General features: G+C 44.2%; 1 protein-coding gene and 1 non-coding gene across 2 annotated transcripts in view; one reads left to right on the forward strand and one right to left on the reverse strand.

The window, feature by feature from the left end:
* Positions 1 to 5,604: 5,604 nt before the first annotated feature.
* Positions 5,605 to 5,677, reverse strand: TRNAR-ACG (transfer RNA arginine (anticodon ACG)). Its single transcript has one exon. It is a non-coding gene; the product is annotated as a tRNA-Arg (tRNA).
* Positions 5,678 to 6,079: 402 nt separating this feature from the next.
* SACM1L (SAC1 like phosphatidylinositide phosphatase) overlaps positions 6,080 to 25,629 on the forward strand; it is a 62,482-nt gene continuing 42,932 nt past the window's right edge. The window contains exon 1 of the mRNA XM_073333154.1: positions 6,080 to 6,240. Coding sequence (XP_073189255.1) covers positions 6,203 to 6,240 — 38 coding nt within the window. The 5' untranslated portion in view covers positions 6,080 to 6,202. The remainder of the gene's footprint in view (positions 6,241 to 25,629) is intronic.

Raw genomic sequence — 25,629 nt, forward strand, 5'->3', positions numbered from 1 at the left:
CATCATCCCCTCCCATATTCTAGTTAGAATGTTCACAAAAAGTCCATTAAGTGTAGAAAGGTGTTTTCCAGGGTCCATTGTGAACTAAGTGTTAATGGGCCATTCAACTTGACTTGTCCCTTTGTGTGCTGGATAAATACCTTGTGGTCATTACCACAGGAGCAAACATGTAGTAAAACATAGCTAATATTCATAACTTCAGATACCAAGATGAAACTACATGCATAGAAATAGCATAATTATAAGTACCAGGAATTTCATGTATATGACTACTCCTAAAAGAGATTCTGAAAAATCACACCATGTACCTGAGACCCTATGCGCTAGCACCATGCCCCACTGGAGTTTTTTTATCTGTTATGTAACAACAGAGATGGAGCCAGTGACGTGACTCTGTTTAGCCTAAAAGGGCAAGGTTAATTTTTAGCTGTTCAGGTGTGAATGCACCTTTAGTCAGTGCGGCATACTGGCTGGCACACATTCAGGTTAATGGGCTTCAGTGTTCCTTTGCAGTTAAATTTTTAATGTTCATAAACCTGGTATGTGCTGAGGTTGTTTAAAGCATAATACAGGTTTTTAGATTTGCAAATCTATGAACCTCTGCCTCTTTGAAATTTTATTGTTATTATTTATTCTTTTTCCTGGTCATAATGTGGGAGGGTATCCTCTCTGCCCTCTGCTCATGAGGTTATGTATGTGTCTTGTAGCAGACTTCTGAACACAAGTTGGAAGGAATTTTTTTTCAGTGAGTATGGACTGATTCTTTTCTCTTAGAAGGCATGTAATTTTTTCAGGTACGTGCTGATTAACAAAAAACAATTGGGGCTGTTAAACTTTCTTCAAATTCCATAGAAAATTAAGTTCAGCTATATTTTCCAGAACAGTGATGAAATGGGTGTTTATATATACAAACATTAACTACTCACCTTCCCCCAAAATATTTAGTATTCAGTCTGTTTATATGGAATATGGGAGTTGGGTGAGGAACCATTTCAGCATATGTATGATTTATTAAAAGAAAAGGAGTACTTGTGGCACCTGAGAGACTAACCAATTTATTTGAGCATAAGCTTTCATGAGCTACAGCTCACTTCATTGGATGCATACTGTGGAAACTGCAGAAGACATTATATACACAGAGACCATGAAACAATACCTTCTCCCACCCCACTCTCCTGCTGGTAATAGCTTATCTAAAGTGATCACTCTCCTTACAATGTGAATGATAATCAAGTTGGGCCATTTCCAGCACAAATCCAGGTTTTCTCACCCTCTGCCCCCCCCCCCCCACACACACACACAGACTCACTCTCCTGCTGGTAATAGCCCATCCAAAGTGACCACTCTCCTTACAATGTGTATGAAAATCAAGGTGGGCCATTTCCAGCACAAATCCAGGTTTTCTTACCCCCCCCCCAAAACCCCACACACACACACACAAACTCACTCTCCTGCTGGTAATAGCTCATCCAAAGTGACCACTCTCCCTACAATGTGCATGATAATCAAGGTGGACCATTTCCAGCACAAATCCAGGTTTTCTCACCCTCTGCCCCCCCCCCCCATACACACACAAACTCACTCTCCTGCTGGTAATAGCTCATCCAAAGTGACCACTCTCCTTACAATGTGTATGATAATCAAGGTGGGCCATTTCCAGCATAAATCCAAGTTTAATCAGAAGGTCTGGGGGGTGGGGAGGGGTAGGAAAAAACAAGGGGAAATAGGCTACCTTGCATAATGACTTAGCCACTCCCAGTCTCTATTTAAGCCTAAATTAATAGTATCCAATTTGCAAATGAATTCCAATTCAGCAGTTTCTCGCTGGAGTCTGGATTTGAAGTTTTTTTGTTTTAAGATAGCGACCTTCATGTCTGTAATTGCGTGACCAGAGAGATTGAAGTGTTCTCCGACTGGTTTATGAATGTTATAATTCTTGACATCTGATTTGTGTCCATTTATTCTTTTACGTAGAGACTGTCCAGTTTGACCAATGTACATGGCAGAGGGGCATTGCTGGCACATGATGGCGTATATCACATTGGTGGATGTGCAGGTGAATGAGCCTCTGATAGTGTGGCTGATGTTATTAGGCCCTGTGATGGTGTCCCCTGAATAGATATGTGGGCAAATTTTAAGTAGCACTGTATCCTAAAATGCTTTATGGTATTGTACCCAAACATTGCATTTCAATGGGGGATTCAACTTCCTTTATAGGAACTAAACAGACTCCTGAAACTTGTACCACAAAAGTGGTCCACAGACATGCAAATAGTCCCATTGTCTTCAATGGGATTGATCAAATGATTAAGGGTTTACAGGATTAGGTTCCAAGTTTGTAAATTGTTCTGGATGAAACTCACAATGCCTGAGCTGTCAGATCAGAAGGAGCTTCATTCGAATAAAGGTGGGAAGATGTGTGATAAGTCTTAGCTCCGTTGCTAAAATGAAGAACGTATTTTCAGCAAAATTCTTGGCAGATTCCTGAAGCAGCTGATTTAAGGCTGTCACTGTCCAGGGGCATTATAATCTTCACTTATAGTTCTCTCACCCATAAAGCTGGAAAATGAGGCATTTGTTTTCTTTGTTTTGCTGCTCCAGTTCCAGATAACAAAATGCATATTAGACTAGTTTGGCTGCAAAGAAGAATTCTATGTACACTGTGGACAACACTTGATTCCTGTCAGGATGCAGAAATGGGCTGACATCAGAATCCAAACATCCTCTGGTCAGTGCAAGCAGAGGCATTCCTCTAATGATTTGGACTTGACCTGATGCAGTATGGATGTCATAGATAATTCAGACCAATGAGGAGAAACAGAATCAAAAACACTTTTTAAAAACCTTCTGTGTCTCCCTCCACCCCCCTCCCCCCCCCGCCCCAGGACTCCTGCCCAACTTAACAGCACAATACATATGCTAACAAACTTAAACAAAGGCTTTGTTTAAGTTTCTCAGCATATGTATTGTGCTGTTAAAGCCATATAAAGAATAAATGCCCTCCCTAGCCCTGTGGAGCACAGCGCAGCCCCCCCACGGGGGGAGGGGCCTAGCCCCATGTCTTTCTGGCACCCCGTGCCCACTAAAAATACTAGGTACTAGAGGGTATCTCCCTACTTGCACTACTGCTTGTCTATACGGCAAGTCAGTGTTCAGCAAGCTGGGGTGTAACCCTGTGCAGTAGATCAAAGCGCACCAGGGAACTTTTAGCATGCAGCAAGCAGGACCCACGCTGCCAGGCTAGTGGGCTGTAGTTTCACACCCCAGCTTGACGTGCACTAAATTGCCAGATACACAAGCCCTTGGTCTGACACCGCCCCACCCTGTGAAAACACCTTCCCCCCCTTTCTGCCCCCCCACCACTTTGGTCTTGTCTGGCTGGCTATTCCCATTTCCTCCTGAACTCCATCATTCATGTTCCTTCCTGAACCTCAAATATCCCCTCCCCCGCTCGGTTTTCCCCACCGCAGTGGCTGGATTAGGAGGAGCCAAGAGTGGGAAATCTCGTCACAGCGAGTCTATGGGGGGAATCAGTGAGGGTTTCTGACAGCAAGGGGGCAGGGTGGCATTCACTCCAGGCAAGCTCTCCCTTGCTAACATCCTAGCCAACCCCGACAAAGCTCTAGGAACAGCCCATCTGCAGGTGGTATGCGTCTAACAATTAGCCAGTTTAAAGGTTAAGAGCTGACATATTGCCAAGCAATGAGACTGGCTCCCTAGTCCAGTTTAAGTCGGCAGCTAGGAAGGAGGTTGCGGTGGCATGAAGTAGAAGTCAGCTTGGAGACCCAGCTCTGTCGTGCGTTTCCAGGGGGGTGCTGGGATTTTTCAAAGCTGTTGATATCAGAAGGGGTTGCAGGTGCTCAGCACCTCTGAAAACCAGACCATTGACCAATCTAGTTCCTAGTTTCCCCATCTGCAAAATGCGGACAGTGTTTCCCTACCTCAAAAGATCATTGTGATGCTTAATTCTTTATTCTTTGACGGCCAGGTGCCGCACGGATGTGTGCAGTGAGGAAATGGCTCTCAAAGCAAATGACAATAGCTCTGACTGGTAGTAGCACCTTTCATTCAGGTTCCCTTCCGCCAGCCAATTAATTTTGAAAGCCCTTTTACAAAAGCTACATGGCAGTTGCAGATCAGACAACAGGTTCAGCTAGTCTGGAATCCTGTCCGCCGAGATGGTCGGTGCCTGAGGCGTCTGCACCTGGGTGTCTGTGCAAAGGCTTTCTTGGTAGTGGCAGGAGGAGATTCCTTTCCAGCTCCTTCAGGTGATCAAACACCACCCTGCATCGTGTGGCCTGGGTGCTCTTGCGTTGTCTCCGGCTTGGCTCTCACACTTGCAAATGTTATAAAATGGGAGTTACCTGTGATGCCCCCTGTTAAGAGCCCCCCATTGCTTTCCACTCTGATGAGTGAAGAAAAGCCAACAAGAGGGATCTGTGAGGGGAACAGCCGGCTTTGGGGGTTGTTCCCCCATTCTACTTGCCAAAATCAAGAGTCGGGGAAGCGGGCCCTGAGGTCGGGGTCTGTCAAATTCTCTGCCCCTTTCCAAATCTGCGAAGCAAACAGGAGCAAGCTGCTGGAGCCAGTGTCTGTGTAATGTGCTCATCTTCCCCCTCCACACTATGGAACGCCCTTGAGCAGGAATATGCAGGGTTGCTGTTGCCATGTTGGTCCCCAGATATTGGAGAGACAGAGCAGATGGAGGTGAGACTTACCGCACCTGCTCTTGAGCAGTAACGTCAGGGGTGCGGCAAGCGACACACACAGGAGCGAGGTGGTGTAATATCACATGAGAGGAGAATGATAGTAGAAGATTTAAAATCACAGGGGCTCCTAGCTACCCAAAGGTGGCATCATCATATGGAGGCAGATAATGGCGCAGGCTCGGGAACGGGGAGGTATATGGAGGCAGATAATGGCACAGGCATGACATAAGGTCATATAAGCACTAGTGGGGTTATAATGACACAGGGAAGGTGTGACACACAAACACGTGAGGGATGGTTTGCTGGCACACAGAGAACAGGTACAGGGAGGCTGTCTGAAGGATAGGGTTATAATGGTGCAGGGGGGTGAGGGAATAAGCGCATCAGCATGAGGGGCCGGAGGGTAGATGGAGTAGTTGGGGGTGTATGGCAGGGTGAGGGGGGGTGTGGCAGGGGGAAAAGGGGAGGGCGGTAAGGGGTGTACAGAAGGTGAGTGGTGTTGGGGTGTACGGCAGGGGAAGCGGGTATGGGGGGACCTGGCAGGGGCAGCGGGGAAGGGGGTATGGGTGTGTGTGGAAGGTGAGTGGTGTGGGGGTACAGCAGGGTGAGTGGGAAGGGGGTACAGAAGGTGAGGGGATATGGGGGTGTAGGGAAGGCGAGTGGTGTGGGGGAACAGGGGGCGCACAGCACAGCGAGTAAAGAAAGGGGGGTGTCTGGAAGGTGAGTGGTGTCGGGAGGGATTCAGGGGGGTCACAGCAAGGTGAGTGGGGAAGGGGTGTGCTGTATTCCATATATCTCTATGGGGGCGAGTGATCGGGCTGTAGGTGACTGCAGGAGGCAGGAACAGTAAAATGAGGGTGCCTTGGCAGGAGGGGAAAAAAAAAAAATAATCAGCCGAGCCAGCCAGGAGTCGAACCTAGAATCTTCTGATCCGTAGTCAGACGCGTTATCCATTGCGCCACTGGCCCTGCTTACAGTGAAAGGTCTGGCGCTCTCTATGTAACTACTCATCGACCCCGCCTACACACACAGTCCACTAACAGATGGGCGTTCGGATCCATGGGTGGGACTATGGAGGGATATGCAGCCAATCAAAGCCCGTCTGTAGCTCCGCCCATCGCCCGGCCCCTCTCCTCCTCACTAGTTCCTAGGGGGCGGAGCTACAACAACACGCTTGGCCAATCCCTAGCCGTTTCGTCGAGCGTCTCACGCCCCGCTTCTCCCCCACCCGAGCGGTAGCCTCACAGTTGCACTGTCGCCTGATCACTAGGTGGCTCAGTGGGCGCGGTCAGAGCCGGAGACGCAGCCAATCACGGCAGGGGCAGTCATTCCCTTCCGTGTCTGGAGCCCGGCCGCTACAAGGTGTTTGGTTACGTTTGTCCTGTGCGAGGCCCCGTCCTCAAGACCGAGACGCGTCAGGGTCAGAAAGAGGAGGGAGTCCAGGACGTAGAAGGGAGCCGAGCCGGCAGCGGCGGGGCAGCCGGAGGGGGGCGATGGCGGCGACGGCGGGGGCCTATGAGAAGCTGAAGCTGTGAGTGACCCGGGGAAGCCACGCAGTCACCTGCCCTCCCCCCTCCCCCGCATCTGCCCAGTTACCTGGAGTCGCCGGGCAGCGGCGCCCCGCCCCTCCCCACCCTCCCCACCGCCCGTTGGCCGCTTCCCTCCAGCCTGCGTGCAGAGGGGGGACCCGCCTCCCGGCGGGGCGGGGGGAGCCGGGCACGCGCAGAGGCCGGCCGGGTGGGGTCCGGCGGAGCCGCGGGAGGAGGGGGGTCGAGCCCCAGCCCGCGGCCGGGCTGGCAGGACCGTCTGGGCCGTGAGCTGGTCGGGGCAGGAGCACCGCGCCGCCTTCCCGCTTGTCCGCACGGGGGCTCTGGGGAGCTCCTAGCCCAGCTTCCTCTCCGGTCCCCTGGAGCACGGCCTGGCGACTGCGGGTCTCCGAGGAGTGGCTGCGCTGGGGGGAGAAAGGGAGACTCGGCTTGCAGTGTCAATCCCACTGGCTTTTCTGACAGGCTTCAGAGGAGCAGCCCTGTTAGTCTGTATCAGCGAAAAGAAGGAGGAGGACTTGTGGCACCTTAGAGACTAACACATCTATTTGAGCATAAGCTTTCCTGGGCTAAAACCCACTTAATCGGATGCATGCAGTGGAAAATACAGTAGGAAGATTCTATATATACACACACACACACAGAGAACACATGAAAAAATGGGTGTTGCCATACACACTATAATGAGAGCGATCAATTAAGGTGAACTATTACCAGCAGCAGGAAAAAAACCTTTTATAGTGATAATCAGAATGGCCTATTTCCAACAGTTGACAAGAAGGTGAGAGTAACTGTGTGTGGGGGGAAGGAGGGATAAGCATGGGGAAATAGTTTGACTTTGTGTAATGACCCATCCACTCCCAGTCTTTATTCAAGCCTAATTTAATGGTGTCCAGTTTGCAACTTAATTCCAATTCAGCAGTCTCTCATTGGAGTCTGTTTTTGAAGGTTTTTTGTTGTAATATTGTGACTTTTAGGTCTGCAATCGAGTGACCAGGGAGATTGAAGTGTTCTCTGAATGTTATGATTCTTGATGTCTGATTTGTGTCCATTTATTCTTTTATGTAGAGACTGTCCGGTTTGGCCAATGTACGTGGCAGAGGGGCATTGCTGGCACATGATGGCATATATCCCATTGGTACATGTGCAGGTGAACAAGCCTCTGATAGTTTGGCTGATGTGATTAGGCCCTATGATGGTGCCCCCTGAATAGATATGTGGACAGAGTTGGCAACGAGCTTTGTTGCAAGGATAGGTTCCTGGGTTAGTGTTTTTGTTGTGTGGTGTGTGGTTGCTGGTGAGTATTTGCTTCAGGTTGGGGGGCGGTCTGTAAGCAAGGACTGGCCTGTCTCCCAAGATCTGTGAGAGTGAGGGATCGTCCTTCAGGATAGGTTGTAGATCCTTGATGATGCGCTGGAGAGGTTTTAGTTGGGGGCTGAAGGTGACGGCTAGTGGCATTCTGTTACTTTCTTTGTTGGGCCTGTCCTGTAGTAGGTGACTTCTGGGTACTCTTCTGGCTCAGTCTGTTTCTTCACTTCAGCAGGTGGGTATTGTAGTTGTAAGAATGCTTGATAGAGATCTTGTAGGTGTTCGTCTTTGTCTGAGGGTTTGGAGCAAATGCGGTTGTATCTTAGAGCTTGGCTGTAGACGATGGATCGTGTGGTGTGGTCTGGGTGAAAGCTGGAGGTATGTAGGTAGGAATAGCGGTCAGTAGGTTTCCGGTATAGGGTGGTGTTTATGTGACCATCGCTTATTAGCACTGTAGTGTCCAGGAAGTGGATCTCTTGTGTGGACTGGTCCAGGCTGAGGTTGATGGTGGGATGGAAATAGTGGAAATCATGGTGGAATTCCTGAAGGGCTTCTTTTCCATGGGTCCAGATGATGAAGATGTCATCAATATAGCGCAAGTAGAGTAGGGGCATTAGGGGACGAGAGCTGAGGAAGCGTTGTTCTAAGTCAGCCATAAAAATGTTGGCATACTGTGGGGCCATGTGGGTACCCATCGCAGTGCCACTGATTTAAAGGTATACATTGTCCCCAAATGTGAAATAGTTATGGGTGAGGACAAAGTCACAAAGTTCAGCCACCAGCTTTGCCGTGACATTATCGGGGATACTGTTCCTGATGGCTTGTAGTCCATCTTTGTGTGGAATGTTGGTGTAGAGGGCTTCTACATCCATAGTGGCCAGGATGGTGTTTTCTGGAAGATCACCAATGGATTGTAGTTTCCTCAGGAAGTCAGTGGTGTCTTGAAGATAGCTAGGAGTGCTGGTAGCGTAGGGCCTGAGGAGAGAGTCTACATAGCCAGACAGTCCTGCTGTCAGGGTGCCAATGCCTGAGATGATGTGGTGTCCAGGATTTCCAGGTTTATGGATCTTGGGTAGAAGATAGAATACCCCTGGTTGGAGTTCTAGGGGGTGTGTATGTGCAGATTTGTTCTTGTACTTTTTCAGGGAGTTTCTTGAGCAGATGGTGTAGTTTCTTTCGGTAACCCTTTGGGATCAGAGGGTAATGGCTTGTAGAATGTGGTGTTAGAGAGCTGCCTAGCCTCTTATTCATATTCCAACCTATTCATGATGATGACAGCACCTCCTTTGTCAACCTCTTTGATTATGATGTCAGAGTTGTTTCTGAGGATGTGGATGGCATTGTGCTCTGCACGGCTGAGGTTATGGGGCAAGTGATGCTGCTTTTCCACAATTTCAGCCCGTGCTTGTCGGCAGAACCACTCTATGTAGAAGTCCAGTCTACTAAAACCACACTGGAAGGCAAACCGAGGGCGAAAGAAAAGTATGCATCCGATGAAGTGAGCTATAGCTCACAAAAGCTTATGCTCAAATAAATTGGTTAGTCTCTAAGGTGCCACAAGTACTCCTTTTCTTTTTGCGAATACAGACTAACACGGGGCTGTTACTCTAAAACCTCTCCAGCGCATCATCAAGGATCTACAACCTGTCCTGAAGGACGATCCCTCACTCTCACAGATCTTGCCCACGTGTCACGTGTCTTGCCCATGTGTCTTGGCCAACTCTGCCCACGTGTCTATTCAGGGGACACCATCATAGGACCTAATCACATCAGCCACTCTATCAGAGGCTTGTTCACCTGCACGTCTACCAATGGGATATATGCCATCATGTGCCAACAATGTCACTCTGCCATGTACGTTGGCCAAACCGGACAGTCTCTACATAAAAGAATAAATGGACACAAATCTGACGTCAAGAATCATAACATTCAAAAACCAGTGGGAGAACACTTCAATCTCCCTGGTCACTCGATTGCAGACCTAAAAGTCACAATATTACATCAAAAAACCTTCAAAAACAGACTCCAATGAGAGACTGCTGAATTGGAATTAAGTTGCAAACTGGACACCATTAAATTAGGCTTGAATAAAGACTGGGAGTGGATGGGTCATTACACAAAGTCAAACTATTTCTCCATGCTTATCCCCCCCCACCACACACACACACACACACACACACAGTTACTCTCACCTTCTTGTCAACTGTTGGAAATGGGCCATTCTGATTATCACTATAAGAAGTTTTTTTCCTGCTGCTGGTAATAGCTCACCTTAATTGATCGCTCTCATTATAGTGTGTATGGCAACACCCATTTTTTCATGTGTTCTCTGTGTGTGTGTGTGTGTGTGTATATATAGAATCTTCCTACTGTATTTTCCACTGTATGCATCCGATTAAGTGGGTTTTAGCCCAGGAAAGCTTATGCTCAAATAGATGTGTTAGTCTCTAAGGTGCCACAAGTACTCCTCGTTCTTATTACTGGCTTTTGTGGTTTTAAGGGGGATCCTCTTTTTCTTAGTGTAACCAGGGGCTTGTTAAATCCTGGCACTTTCTAAGTGAAGGAATTAAGCGGACATGCTTGTCCATGCTTGGTGTCTTGTTTTGATTGGCTAATTAAGCGGTTGACTTTCCATTTACCTGCCTTGTTACTTTTCAGGAAAGTTTTGGATCTGTAAACAGTGCCTGGTGCAAGGGAACAAGCCAAAGCTGCTACTTGATTGCCTGTTGGGTAACTACCTCAGTAAAGCAAGTAGTGATACCCAGGAGCCTTCTGGTGAATATATGAACACTAAAGTAAAGTTTTGGAAATAGTTTTAGTGTTGCAATAGTATTTGCCAACAGTCAGTTCCTCAGGCATCACTGCCTGGTTTGTTGTACAGCTCTGTTGTCAGTTGTCAAATGAAGTAAACAGCAGTAATTTCTGGTGTTCTTTTTCTTCCAGGTTTGGGGTAGGCATGGTGGTTTTGTTTTTTTTTTAGGAGCTTGAGACATGGCTTCCCCACTAAAAACCTGTAACCTTCTGATTTGTTTACTTTTTTAATAATATAACGGGGAGAACAGAACCTCCTATGTTTTCATGTGCCAGATGACATTTAAATGTTTTGTTTCATTCAGCAAATAAAATTACATTACAGGCCCAATATCGAGTAAGACTAAGGAGGCATGTGTTGGAAGACCTTAGTTTTGGCACTTGGAATTTCCTGGGAAAAATTATATTTTATACTGAAACTTTTCATGCTTGGTCTAAACCCATATGTGAAGTGCGTGTGTGGTGTTTGGTTTTTTTGGCAGTGAAGGAGAGGGAAAGAGGGAAGGGAGGAGGAGGAAGCTCTGTATTCTTATAAAGGTGTTTGAGGTATTTCACATGTTTGGAGAACAAAAGTCCATGCTGGGTATGAACTTTTTAAAATTAAGCCTTTTGTTGTCTTAAGGCAAAAACAGCATCCAGATGATATTTTAAGCCTCGCTTTTGGACAATAATTAGTCAAACAAAATTTAACCAAAATTTCTGAAGCAAAACACTGTCTCCTTTTGGAATGAGAACAAATCATAAGGAATTTCAGCCCACTGTTTAACTCTGTATATAATCTTAATTATATAATTACAGCATTTGACCTGTTTGCTCTGGTATGAGTATATTTATTGGCAAGAGAGCTGTTCTTGGGGGATTTGTTTAACCCCTGTTATAGATTTGTTGACTCTGGCACGTGTAGTCTGAGGTGTGATTAAAATCAACACCAGGAACAGAAGAAAGCTTTCCTGAAGTGTCATTATGTGGAAATTATAGTCCCTGCAGGCACTTAGGAAAGTGAGTCAGTGGTACTACACGCATATTTAAAGTGAATCAAACACAAGTATTTGTAAAATCAGTGTCATAGTGATCACTGAGTCGTAAAGACTGTTGAACAGAATATACTAGGAAGCAGGTATGTTTGCAGAGTGCCTCAAAGAAACTTTTTGATGTTGTGTAGTTAGTCTTAAATCCACATCAAAGTTCCTAAATTAATGTTAGTCATGGAAAAATCATTTACTGTTCAAAGAAGAATGTTTGTTTCCTTCTTAAACTTGAGCAACATAAATTATACTGTATTCAACTTTTTAAAAAATAGCATACACACAACTAAATATTTTTGTATGATGTCATTCTGAGTTGATATCCATTTTCAACTGGAACAGATGATAATGCTTAGGTTAAAAATATTTCCATGAAAATTACTGTTAATCTGCAGTTAACAACAATATTTGGGGTTCATTCTGTACTACAAGGACTTTAATCTAATAGAAAGGAAGTCCGTGTATATTCATTGTAGCAGGGTTTCATTGGATGGACCATTATTGATAAAATTCCTGATTCCAGTTATCAAAAACCAGTTTCACAAAATTCTACTTGCTTGCTCACTCATCAAAAAATGTACTTCAATTTGACAAACACTATCTTTTCTTTATTGTTATTACTCTCACTGTGAGGATGAATAAGCAGAATGATATGCCTGGAATGGTAAGTCAGCTTTGTAAGGCTGACATAAACCTAAGTTTTCAAGGGTGATCAGATAAATGTTACTTGCTGGAAGAATCTGCAGGTATCTTCAGAATCAAAGCCTGTATCAATTATTTACTTCATAGCACAATTTCTTGGCTTCTTTCTTTCCTTCTTGAGAGAGTCCCTTAGATAGGCCTCCTCCTTGATGGCTATGAAAAGCTACACAAATACTGGGAGGAAATCCACTGAGAATTATTCAGTAAGGTCTGTACTGAACATTCCTGCCTGATTAGCAAAAAGCTTACTGCCAAATATTTACATTGTATCTGTCATAGAAAAACAGTAAAAAAACCCACCTCCTTATAATTAGTCATTTTAATCCTATGGAGGGAGGACCTGGTCTGACCAGAAAGGAGTGTATTTAAAAAGAAAAAAAGAGAGCCAAACTTATGTGTGGTTTTTGTTTTTGTGTAGAAGAGGACAAATTGGTGACTTACAGCTGGCATAAGCCATTGAATTAAGAAATTTTCTAGAAGTTCCCAGAACTCTGCTTTGGTTGGGGGTGGGAGGCAAGCAATTACACCTCTTGACTCAAGACTAAACATTAAGGGGAATGGATGCATGATGTTTCTATCATAAGGCGGTGGCCAATATTTGTCGCTTTATTTAAAAAGAATGCTGAGCTAATGTGATTGATTTTGTATTAATTTTCACATCCAAAAAATATAGATGGAATTACAGCTACTTATAGCTAGTATGTTACCAAATATCACACATTTCACAGGGTATCCAATAAAATTATGTAACTTTACACTTATCAAAGCTGCAAGATCATACAATACAAAATCAGACTATTACACAGACATAACCTATTAAGGGGGGATAATAACAATAGAGAGATTCAAATAGACACACACAAAAAAGGGGAGGGGCGGGGGAAGAGGGAAAGGAAAAGTGGAGCGGTCAAGTGGAATGCCGTTCTTTGAACTATCTCAACATTCTTTATCCAAGTATATCAAGAAATAGAGACCTCCATTTCTTTGAATTCTCTCAGTTGTTTTCTACACTGATAAGCTATTGTTTCTTTGGCTGCTAACTCAGACAGGTCTGAATACCACTGCTCTATTATTGGCATAAGTCTACTCCTTTTTTGTAAAATCATGTGTTTGATGAACATTACAGCCCTCAAGAACTAAAATACTTGTGGTGAAGTTGAACCCACTGCAGTAGGCACATAACCTATGATATAACTTCAGCTGGGATTTGGTTGCTGAAGCCAAGCACTATTTTTACTCTTGTGTCCACCTCTTTCCATGGTGTCTGACTGTTGGACAGTCCCATAACATATGCATGAGGGCTCCTTTTTCTTTATTACAGCACGCACAGACATCTGAAGACGGAGCCCCCGTCTTGCACAACCTCTGGGATGCAATACATTTTGAATAGAATCTTTTGCTATATCAGGCATAGCTTGAGATCCACAGGGCTATTTTTAACATTCTGTAATATGCCCTGCCATTGGGAATCTTTCTAAGGGCTGTGATAACTCTCCTTCCCATGCTTTCATAAAGAACTCCAGACTAGTGGAGTTCTCTTCAGTAGTAATGCATACATAGTGGACATAGGCCTGGATAGTCTGTGAAGCATTTCTAAAGTACCCAGTAGCTCTGGGGCATCTGGACCAAACTGATTTGTTAGCAGTTGTCTTAGTTGCAAGTTCTGCTAGTCCATTGAGGGTGGCAGGTCATATCAGAAATGTAGGATTGGAAGGGACCTTGAGAGGTCAAGTTCATGCCACAGCACTGAGGCAGGACCAAGTAAACCTAGCCCATCCCTGACAGGTGTTTGTCCAACCTGTTCTTAAAAACCTTCAATGATGGTGATTCAACAGTGTCTCTTGGAAGCCTATTCCAGAGCTTAACTACCCTTATGGTTAAGTCTTTCCTAATACCTAATTTAAAATTGCCTTGTTTCAGGTTAAGCACATTACATCCACTGAAGGCAGGACAAGAAGTATAGAACAATTGATCACAGTCTTCTTTATAGCAGCCCTTAATATATTGAAGATCATTATTGGGTCCCTCCTCAGTCTTTTCAAGATTAAGTATGTCCAGATTTTTTAACTTTTCCTCACGAGACAGGTTTTCTAAACCTTTTATCATTTTTGTTACTATCCTCTGTACTCTGTCCAATTTTTCCACGTTTCCTAAACTTTGGTGCCCAAAATTGGAGACAGTGCTCCAGCTGAGGCCTCACCTGTTCCAAGCAGAGCAGGACAGTTACCTCCTGTGTCTGATATACTACTTTTCTGTTAGTACACCTCAGAATATTTTCATTTGTGCATCATGTTTACTCAGATTCAATTTGTGATCCAGTATAACTTCCAGATCCTTTTCAGCAGTGCTACCACCTAGCCGGTTATTCCTCATTTTACAGATATGCATTTGATTTTTGCCTTCCTAAGTGAAGTACTTTGCACTTGTCTTTTATTGAATTTTGTTGATTTAGGACCAATTCTCCAATTTACGGTCCTTTTGAATTCTAATCCTGTACTTCAGTGTGCTTGCAACCCTTTCCAGCATTGTGTCACCTACAGATTTTATAAGCATACTTGCCATTCTGTTATCCAGTCATTAACGAAAATACTGATTTTTCCAGGCCCAGAAATTGCTCCTGAAGGACCCCACTAGATATGTTCTCCCAGCCTGACAGCACATCTTTAACTTTTTGAGTACAGTCTTTCAGCCAGCTGTGCACCTACTTTATAGTAATTTCATGTGGACCTCATTTCTCTTATTTACTTATGAGAATGTCATGTGGGATTTTGTGAAAAGCCTTACTAAAATCAAGATACATCACGTACTATTGCTTCCACCCATCCAGTAATGCTGTCAAAGAAGGAAATGAGGTTGGTTTGGCATGATTTGTTTTTGACAAATCTATGCTGGCTATTCCTTATAACCTCATTGCCCTCCAAGTGCTTATAAACAGATTGTTTAATAACTTGTTCCAGTATCTTTCTAGGTATCAAAGTTAAGCTGACTGGTCTATAATTCCACAGGTCCTCTTAGTACCTATAGGGGCATTAAAAAGGGGAATGTTTGCCCTTTTCCAGTCTTCTGGGATGTCCCCTATCCCCCAGGAGTTCGCAAAGATAATTGCTAATGGTTCTGAGATTTTCAGCAAGTTCCTTAAGTACCCTAAGATGAATTTCATCAGGCCCTGCTGATATGAATACATCTAATTTGTCTAAATATTCTGTAACCTGTTCTTTCCCTATTTTGGTTTCCGTTTCTTCCCCCTTGTTGTTAATATGAATAATATTGCTTCAGTGTTAGAAAAGCCACAAAGGTCTCATCCTTGACTAATTGGAAAATACATATGATGCCCTTGCTTAGCCAGTTCCTCCAAATTATAGGTTTCTTTCCCAATTTGCAAGTCTGGGTTACCCCATTTCGATGCTTTTGCATGACAGCAAGGATGAAATTGATACTTTTTAGCTAGGGTAACTTAGACCCTTTTGGGAGGCCACCATTCTTGTAGGCCCCTTATTTTTCTCTACCGGACGAAGAGAGGAACCAGGCACACCTGCAGGGGGATGTATCTCTTCATTTTCTACCCATGTGGGTATAAGGATGTTAGCATGCTGGAACCAATTTGACATGACATGATAAAAGCATAATAGTAATTATATGAATCTCTGAGCCCAACTCCCCCGTTGACTATAGGGAAATGGACTTTTCTAAGTGATAACTCTGGGTGTTGATCAGCTAATTTTGGAGTTGAAATAGCTCCCCTGTGAATGAAAGACAGATTTGTTCTTCCTCTGGAACAAGTTATGGATAAATTCCCCAGCAGAATGGGGCCTTATTCCAGGTTTTAAAATACTTGGTAGACACCTGTGGTCTGATGGGTTACATTTACAAGTCTAGCAATGTCTAGGGATAATGTCCATGTGAGAAGCCTAGTTTAAACTTTCTGCTAGTTCCTAGTGGGATCTTGTATCAGCCTCTCACTAGCAGCTATCTAAGGGCCAAATCCTGAAACTGGATCTTTATAGGTAGACTCATGATTCTGTGTGGAGCCTCATTGAATGTTATGGTGCTTTGCAGTTGCCCTAAGTTTGAAACTGGTTCCCCTGCATCCTCCTCTCAAGCTGCTGGAAGAGGAAAAGTACCTTGGGGAATATTCCACTATTGCAAGCAGTGATCTCAGCACAAAGGTAGATGGGGAACAACTGTACTCTATTATGATGTCATCTACCACTGCTCAGATCAGATCTAAATGACACTGATAAAAACATTAGTGTCTGTCTGAACCCTACCTATGCTAGTATTCCACTGGTGGAGCTGCACTGGTGGTTACTGACAAGGTGGGAGACTGTCTATGGGCAACAAGTCTTCTGTATTTCGGTTTCACTGTCTTTCTCCATCGTTAGAGGTGAACTGGGGAGAAGTGGTACCTATTGCACTACCCTCCCTGTGTCACTTTTTAAGGTCTGTTTACCCTAAGTAACTCCAGTACTTGCCTCTGCTGACTTTTCCCGAACAGGGGCAGCATGAAATCAACATGAATCTTGTCAGTGATTGAGAACCTTCCCCATAGCCCTAGCCGTGAAACTGATCAGCTTGGTCAATATCTGTCTCCTTCCAAAGTCTGCAGGTGCTGATAATATTTATCCTTTTATTTTGGTTCACATTTGGAAGTTTTTCTTCAGTCTTTAGTGCAAGAAACTTGATTTGCAATTTCTGCGGAAGTTGATTTAAGTCCCTGTGTTTGCCAGGGAAAACTGGTCACTTCCCAATGATAAGTGGATTTTCCAGGCTTTGACCCTAACCTCATCTTTCCCTTTTCTACACATACTAGACTTCCATATTTCTGAAAGTACTTCGTGAACCAGCATCTAGTAACAACTAGAATTGTCTTTAGAATGGCAGTTAGTTAATTATAGTCTGCCTGCATGCAGGGTGACATTGGTGTCAATGGAGGGAAACTGCCTGCATCTTTCTTGATAAAGATAAGTGGTAATGGTAGTACTACTGGGATCCAGGGCTGAGGAAGATACAACTTGAGCAAGAAATACTTGAGTGTTAAATGTGACTTTTATTGGACTTAATATAAAATATGTAAGTAGCACTTTTCTTGTGTGGCTGGCTTTTCTTTACACTTAGTTCCCACTAGCTTGATACTAGAGACTTTTTGGGACTGTATACTTTACTTTTGTTTTTTGCCTCCTCCCCCGCTGTTCCCGGAAACTATTGTAGGTTATTACATTCTTATTAAATGTAATACTCAAATAGGGAGAGAGCCTGTAGATAAACAAGTGTTTCTAATGTTTAATTAGAACACCTGTTAACTTGGAATATCCGAGAACTATGCAGTGTTGAAATAACATGCTATAGTACTAATACTTAAAATTGTACATCTTCAAAGTGCTGTGTAAACACTAACATCTCTATTTGTCCCCATTCTCAGAGTCCATCTTGATGGTACTTGTATATATTATTGCATAGAACAGGATGTGCTTTTTTAATTTTATTTTTACTGCAATATTTAGAAGATGGCATTGAGGAGTTTCCTGCATTAAAGTAATGTTAAGCATTATGATATACATCAATTACAGAAGTAAAGGTTTGGGCATAGAAGGGTAAAAGGATTCTTAAGTGATATTGAAGACAGTGCTTTCTTTAATTGTCGTCATAGCATCAAAGAGCAAACCTTATCATGCCTCTGTTTTTATCAGAAAACACCAATACTCTTTTTTCAGTAAAATCAACATCATTAAAACACCATGTGTAACTGTTCGCCCCCCCTCCCCCCATAATGCACATTACCACCCTCAAACTCAGCATGTGAAATTACATAGAATGGAAGAACTGCCATACTGGGCCAGACCAATGGTTCATCTGGCTTTTTATCCTGTCTCCAACAGTGGCCTGTACCCGAGCTTTGTGGGAGTGTACAGAACAGTACAGTTGGAATGTTCCACCCCTGTATTCCCTTCCCGGCTTCTGATAGTCAGAGGTTTAGGGTCATTTGAGCATGGGGTTGCATCCCTGACCATCTTGGCTAATAGCCATTGACGGAGCTATTCCCTTATCTAGTGGTTTTTTTTGTTTTGTTTTTTAACCTAATTATACTTTTGGCCATCACAACATCCCACAGGTTAATTGTGTGCAGTGTGGAAAAAGTACTTCCTCTTATTTGTGTTAAACGTGCTGTCTGTTAATTTTATTGAGTGATCCCTGGTTTTTGTGGGGGGTGTGTGTGTGAGAGAGAGAAAGGGTAAATAAATAACACTTCTCTATTCACTCTTTCCAGACCATTCATGATTTTATAGATCTCTATCACATTTCCCCCTTCATCATCTTTTTTCCCTCTAAGATGAACAGGCCTAATCTTTTTTGTCTTTCTTTATATTGAAGACATACCATACTCATGATTATCTCTGTTGCCTTTCCAGTTCCTCTGTATCAGTGGTTCTGAAACTTTTGTACTGGTGACCCCTTTCAGATAGCAAGCCTCTGAGTGTGACCCCTCCCCCCCCCTTATAAATGAAAAGCACTTTTTAATATATTTAACACCGTGTTAAATGCTGGAGGCAAAGCGAGATTTGGGGTGGAGGCTGACAGCTTGTAACCCTCCATGTAATAACTTCGTGACGTCTGATGGGTTCCAACCCCGTTTTGAGAACCCATGCTCTACATATTCTTTTGAGATGGGGCCAACAGAACTGAATACAGTATTCGTGGTGACAGGTTTCAGAGAAGCAGCCGTGTTAGTCTGTATCCGCAAAAAGAACAGGAGTACTTGTGGCACCGTAGAGATTAACAAATTTATTTGAGCATAAGCTTTCCTGGGCTACAGCCTACTTCATCAGATGCATGGAATGGAACATATAGTAAGACGATATATATACATACAGAAAATATGAAAAGGTGGAAGTTGCCAGACCAACTCTAAGAGGCTAATTAATTAAGATGAGCTATTATCAGCAGGAGAAAAAAACTTTTGTAGTGATAATCAAGATGGCCCATTTCAGACAGTTGGCAAGAGGTGTGAGGATGCTTAACATGGGGAAATAGATTCAATTAGTGTAATGACCCAGCCACTCTCAGTCTCTATTCAAGCCTGAGTTAATGGTATCTAGTTTGCAAATCAATTCAAGTTCAGCAGTTTCTCCTTGGAGTCTGTTTTTGAAGCTTTTCTGTTGCAAAATTGCCACCTTTAAGTCTGTTACTGAGTGACCAGAGAGGCTGAAGTGTTCTCTTACTGGTTTTTGAATGTTATGATTCCTGATGTCAGATCTGTGTCCATTTATTCTTTTGCATAGAGACTGTCTGGTCTGGCCAGTGTACATGGCAGAGGGACATTGCTGGCACATGATGGCATATATCACATTGGTAGATGTGCAGGTGAACGAGCCTCTGATATTGTGGCTGATGTGATTAAGTCCTATGATGGTGTCACTTTGAATAGATATGTGGACAGAGTTGGCATCAGACTTTGTTGCAAGGATAGGTTCCTGGGTTAGTGTTTTTGTTGTGTGGTGTGTGGTTGCTGGTGAGTATTTGCTTCAGGTTGGGGGGCTGTCTGTAAGCGAGGACTGGTCTGTCTCCCAAGATCTGTGAGAATGAGGGATCGTCTTTCAGGATAGGTTTTTAGAGAACTATGCACAGTGACTCCAAGATCTTTCTTGGGTTCTAAGTTAGCTGTTAGCACTCATCATTATCATAGAATATCAGGGTTGGAAGGGATCTCAAGAGGTCATCTAGTCCAACCCCCTGCTCAAAGCGGGACCAATCCCCAACTAAATCATCGCAGCCAGGGCTTTGTCAAGCCTGACCTTAAAAACCTCAAAGGAAGGTGTCAGGGTTCCCTCCCCACTCTGAACTCTAGGGTACAGATGTGGAGACCCGCATGAAAGACCCCTAAGCTTATTTCTACCAGCTTAGATTAAAACTTCCCCAAGGCACAAATTTTTTGCCCTTGGAGGGTACGCTGCCATCACCAAGTGATTGAACAAAGAATCAGGGAAAGGACCACTTAGAGTTCCTATTCCCCCAAAATATCCCCCCAAGCCCTTACACCCCCTTTCCTGGGGAGGCTTGAGAATAATATCCTAACCAATTGGTTACAAAGTGATCACAGACCCAAACCCCTGGGTCTTAGGACAATAGAGAAATCAGTCAGGTTCTTAAAAGAAGGATTTTATTTAAAAAAAAAAAAGAAGATAAAAATCACCTCTGTAAAATCAGGATGGAAAATAACTATACAGGGTAACAAAAGATTCAAAAACCAGCAGAACTTCCTCTAGGCTTAGTTTCAAAGTTACAAAAAACAGAATAAACCTCCCTCCAGCAAAGGAAAAATTCACAAGCAGAACAAAAGATAATCTAACACATCTTGCCTGGCTTTTACTCTCAATTTTTGTAAGATGAGAGACTTTTAGGATGGTTTATAGGAGAAGGAGTTTTCTGATGTGATGCTTCTTTGCTTCCCAAGAGAACACTCACAACAAAGCCTTCCCCCCCCGCCCAAGATTTGAAAGTATCTTCTTTCCCCATTGGTCCTTTTGGTCAGGTGCCAACCAGGTTATTTGAGCTTCTTAACCCCTTACAGGTAAGGAGGAATTTTAGGCTACTCTTAGCTGTATGGTGATGACAGAAGGAGGTTCCACCATCTCCCTACACCCATATGTGTAGTTGGGATTATTTTTTTCCAATATGCATTACTTTGTATTTATCAGTGTTGAATTTCATCTGTCATTTTTTCTGCAGAGTCACCCAGTTTTGTAAGATCATAGAATATTAGGGGTTGGGAGAGATCTCAGGAGATCTAGTCCAATCCCCTGCCCAAAGCAGGACCAACACCAACAAAATCATCCCAACTAAGGCTTTGTGAAGCCAAGCCATTAAAACCTCTAAGGATGGACATTCCACCACTGCCCTAGGTAACCCATTCCAGTGCTTCACCACCCTCCTAGTGAAATAGTGTTTCCTAATATCCAACCTAGACCTCCCCCACTGCAACTTGAGACCATTGCTTCTTGTTCTGATGTCTGCCACCACTGAGAACAGCCTAGCTCCATCCTCTTTGGAACCCCCCTTCAGGTAGTTGAAGTTTGCTATCAAATCCCCCCCTCACTCTTCTCTTCTGCAGACTAAATAACCCCAGTTCCCTCAGCCTCTCCTTGTAAATCATGTGCCCCAGCCACCTAATCATTTTCATTGCCCTCCGCTGGACTCTCTCCAATTTGTCCACATTTCTTCTGTAGTGAGGGAACCAAAAGTGGATGCAATACTCCAGGTGTGGCCTCACCAGTGCTGTGTAGAGAGGAATAATTACTTCCCTCGATCTGCTGGCAATGCTCCTACTAATACAGCCCAATATGCTGTTGGCCTTCTTGGCAACAAGAGCACACTGCTGACTCATATCCAGCTTCTCGTCCACTGTAGTCCCCAGGTCCTTTTCTGCAGAACTGCTGCTTAGCCAATCGGTCCCCAGCCTGTAGCGGTGAATGGGATTCTTCCTTCCTAAGTGCAGGACACTTCACTTGTCCTTGTTGAACCTCATCAGATTTCTTTTGGCCCAATCCTCCAATTTGTCTAGGTCACTCTGACCCTATCCCTACCCTCCAGCATATCTACCTCTCCCCCTTAGTGTCTTAGCTTAGTGTCTTCTGTGAACTTGCTGAGGGTGCAGTTAATCCCATCGCTGATAAAGATGTTGAACAAAACCGACCCCTGGGGTACTCCGCATGATACTGGCTGCCAACTAGACATCGAGCCGTTGATCACTACCCATTGAGCCCGACAATCTAGCTTGCTTTCTAACCACCTTATAGTCCATTCATCCAATCCATACTTCTTTAACTTGCTGGCAAGAATACTCTGGGAGACCGTATAAAAAGCTTTGCTAAAATCAAGATATATCTCATCCACTGCTTTCCCCATATCCACAGGGCCAGTTATCTCATCCTAGAAGGCAATCAGGTTGGTCAGGCATGACTTGCCCTTGGTGAATCCTTGTTGACTGTTCCTGATCACCTTCCTCTCCTCCAAGTGCTTCAAAATGGGTTCCTTGAGGACCTGCTCCATGATTTTGCTGGGGACTGAAGTGAGGCTGACCGGTCTGTAGTTCCCCAGGTTCTCTTTCTTCCCTTTTTAAAATATGGGCACTATATTTGCCTTTTTCCAATCATCCGGGACCTCCCCCAATCGCCACAAATTTTCAAAGATAATGGCCAATCACATCGGCCAACTCCCTCAGCACCCTTGGATGCATTAGATCTGGACCCAGGGACTTGTGCACTTCCAGCTTTTCTAAATAGTCCTTAACCTGTTCTTTCATCACTGATGGCTGCTCACCTCCTCCCCCCAGTGCAGCAGTCTGGGAGCTGACCTTGTCTGTGAAGACAGAGGCAAAAAAGGCATTGAGTACTTCAGCTTTTTCCACATCATCTGTCACTATGGGTATGTCTACACTACGAAATTAGGTCGAATTTATAGAAGTCGGTTTTTTAGAAATCTGTTTTATATATTCGAGTGTATGTGTCCCCACAGAAAATGCTCTAAGTGCATTAAGTGCATTAACTCAGCGGAGCACTTCCACAGTACCGAGGCAAGCGTCGACTTCCGGAGTGTTGCACTGTGGGTAGCTATCCCACAGTTCCCGCAGTCTCCGCTGCCCATTGGAATTCTGGATTGAGATCCCAGTGCCTGATGGGGCTAAAACATTGTCGCGGGTGGTTCTGGGTACATGTCGTCAGGCCCCCCTTCCCTCCCCCTCTCCGTGAAAGAAAGGGCAGACAATCGTTTTGTGCCTTTTTTCCTGAGTTACCCGTGCAGACGCCATACCACGGCAAGCATGGAGCCCGCTCAGCTCACCGTCACCGTATGTCTCCTGGGTGCTGGCAGATGTGGTACTGCATTGCTACACAGCAGCAGCAACCCATTCCCTTGTGACAGCAGACGGTACAGTAGGACTGGTAGCCGTCATTATCATGTCCGAGGTGCTCCTGGTCGCCTCTGTGAAGTCGATCAGGAGCGCCTGGGCAGACATAGGCGCAGGGACTAAATTTGGAGTGACTTGATCAGGTCATTCTCTTTAGTCCTGCAGTCAGTCCTATTGAACCATCTTATGGTGAGCAGGCAGGTGATACGGATTGCTAGCAGTCCTCTTGTACCATCTTCTGCTGAGCAGCCATGAGATGTGGATGGCATGCAGTCCTTCTGCACCGTCTGCTGCCAGCCAAAGATGTAAAAGATAGATGGAGAGTATCAAAACAAGAAATAGACCAGATTTGTTTTGTACTCATTTGCAACCTCTCCCACCCCACCCCCCGTCTAGGAGACTCGTTCCTCTAGGTCACACTGCAGTCACTCACAGAGAAGGTGCAGGGAGGTAAATCTAGCCATGTATCAATCAGAGGCCAGACCAACCTGCTTGTTCCAATAAGAACAATAACTTAGGTGCACCATTTCTTATTGGAACCCTCTGTGAAGTCCTGCCTGAAATACTCCTTGATGTAAAGCCACCCCCTTCGTTGATTTTAACTCCCTGTAAGCCAACCCTGTAAGCCATGTCGTCAGTTGCCCCTCCCTGCGTCAGAGCAACGGCAGACAATCGTGCATCTGAGTTGAGAGTGCTGTCCAGAGCAATCACAATGGAGCACTCTGGGATAGCTCCCGGAGGCCAATACCATCGAATTGTGTCCACAGTACCCCAAATTTGACCCGGCAAGGCCGATTTAAGCACTAATCCACTTGTCGGGTGGAGTAAGGAAATCGATTTTAAGAGCCCTTTAAGTCGAAATAAAGGGCTTCATCATGTGGACGGGTGCAGGTTTACATCGATTTAACACTGCTAAATTCGACCTAAAGTCCTAGTGTAGACCAGGGCTATGTTGCCTCCCCCATTCAGTAAGGGTTCCACGCTTTCCCTGACCTTTTTGTTGCTAACATACCTGTAGAAACCTTTCTTGTTACCTTTCACATCCCTTGCTAGATCCCTCTGTAACTCTTTGCAGTTATCTTTGGACTTACAAAATTATTCAAGATGCCATCTGCAGACTACACCACTTCACTCTTCACTCCCTTTTTCAGATGATTAATGAATATGTTGAACAGCATGGGTCCCAGTACAGATCCTTGGGGGATCTTGCTGTTTACAAATGGAGAGAGCATTATGAAAGCTGACCATTTTATTCCTACTCTTTGTTTCCTGTCTCTTAACCTGTTACTGATTCATGAGAGGACTTCCCTGTTATCTTGTGACTCTTTACTTTGCTTAAGAGCATTTGATGAGAGGCCTCGTCAATGGCTATCTGAAAATCCAAGTACAGTATTTTAACTGGATCACCCTTATCCGCATGCATATTGACACCCTCAAATAATTCGGATAGATTAGTGAAGCATGACTTGCGTTCATAAAAGCCATGTTAACTGTTCTCCAGGAAATCATGTTTATCTATGTGTCTTAATTCTGTTCTTGACTATAGTTGCCCACTGTTAAAGTTAGACTCTCAAATCTGTGATTGCCAGGATCTCCTCTTGATTCCTTTTTTATAAATGGTGTTACATTAGCCTCCTTCCAGTCACCTAAGACAGAGGCTTGTTTCAGTGGTAGGTTATATGCTACAGATAGTAGTTCTACAATATCATATATGAATTCCTACAGAATTTAAGTGAATACCATCTGGTCGTGGTGACTTATTTCTATTTAATTTAATAATTTGTTCAAAACCTCTTCTATGTATGCATCAGTGTGGGACAGTACTTCAGATTTGTCACCCAAAAAGGATAGCTCTGACGTGGGTATCTTCCCCACAGCCTCTGCAGTGAAGACCATTATTACAGTGAGTTCTTTAGCTTTTCTGCAATGGCCTTGTGTGATCCTTTAGCACCTTTGTCTTTTAGTGGCCCCATTGCCTGTCTGGCAGACTTCTGCTGCACTTAAAAAGATTCTTACCATTAGTCTTTTCATCCTTAGTAAGTTGCTTCTCAAATTCTTTCTTGACCTGCGTTATTATACTTCTACACTTAACCTGTCAGAGTCTGTGCACCTTCCTGTTAATCCTTGCTAGGATTTGACTTCCAAATCTTAAAAAGGATGCCTTCTTGCCTCTAATGACCTCAATTACTCTGCTGTTTAGCCATGGTGGCATTCTTTTGGTCCTCTCATTGTTTTCTTTGATTTGCGGTATACATTTAGTCTGAACCTCTATTATGGTGTTTTTAAGTAGCCCCCTTGCAGTTTCAAGCATTTACCATTGTGACAGTTCCTTTCAATTTCCATTCAATGAGCATCATTTGTTTTTTGAAGTTCCCCTTTTTAAAGTGACATGTTCCCTCTGTGTCTGTGTCTGGCTTGTATTTCCCCCTATAAGGATGTTAAACGAATTACATTATAGTCACTGTTACTGAGTGGTTCAGCTATAGTTACCTCTTGGACCAGATCCTGTGCTCCACTTAGGACTAAGTCAAAAATTACCTGTCCCTTTGGGGATTCCAGGACTAGCTGCTCCAAGAAGCAGTCATGTATGGTGGCTAGCAGTTTTATCTCTGCATCACACCCTGTCAATA

This window comes from Lepidochelys kempii, chromosome 2, assembly GCF_965140265.1.
Source record: "Lepidochelys kempii isolate rLepKem1 chromosome 2, rLepKem1.hap2, whole genome shotgun sequence".
Lineage (NCBI taxonomy): Eukaryota > Metazoa > Chordata > Testudines > Cheloniidae > Lepidochelys > Lepidochelys kempii.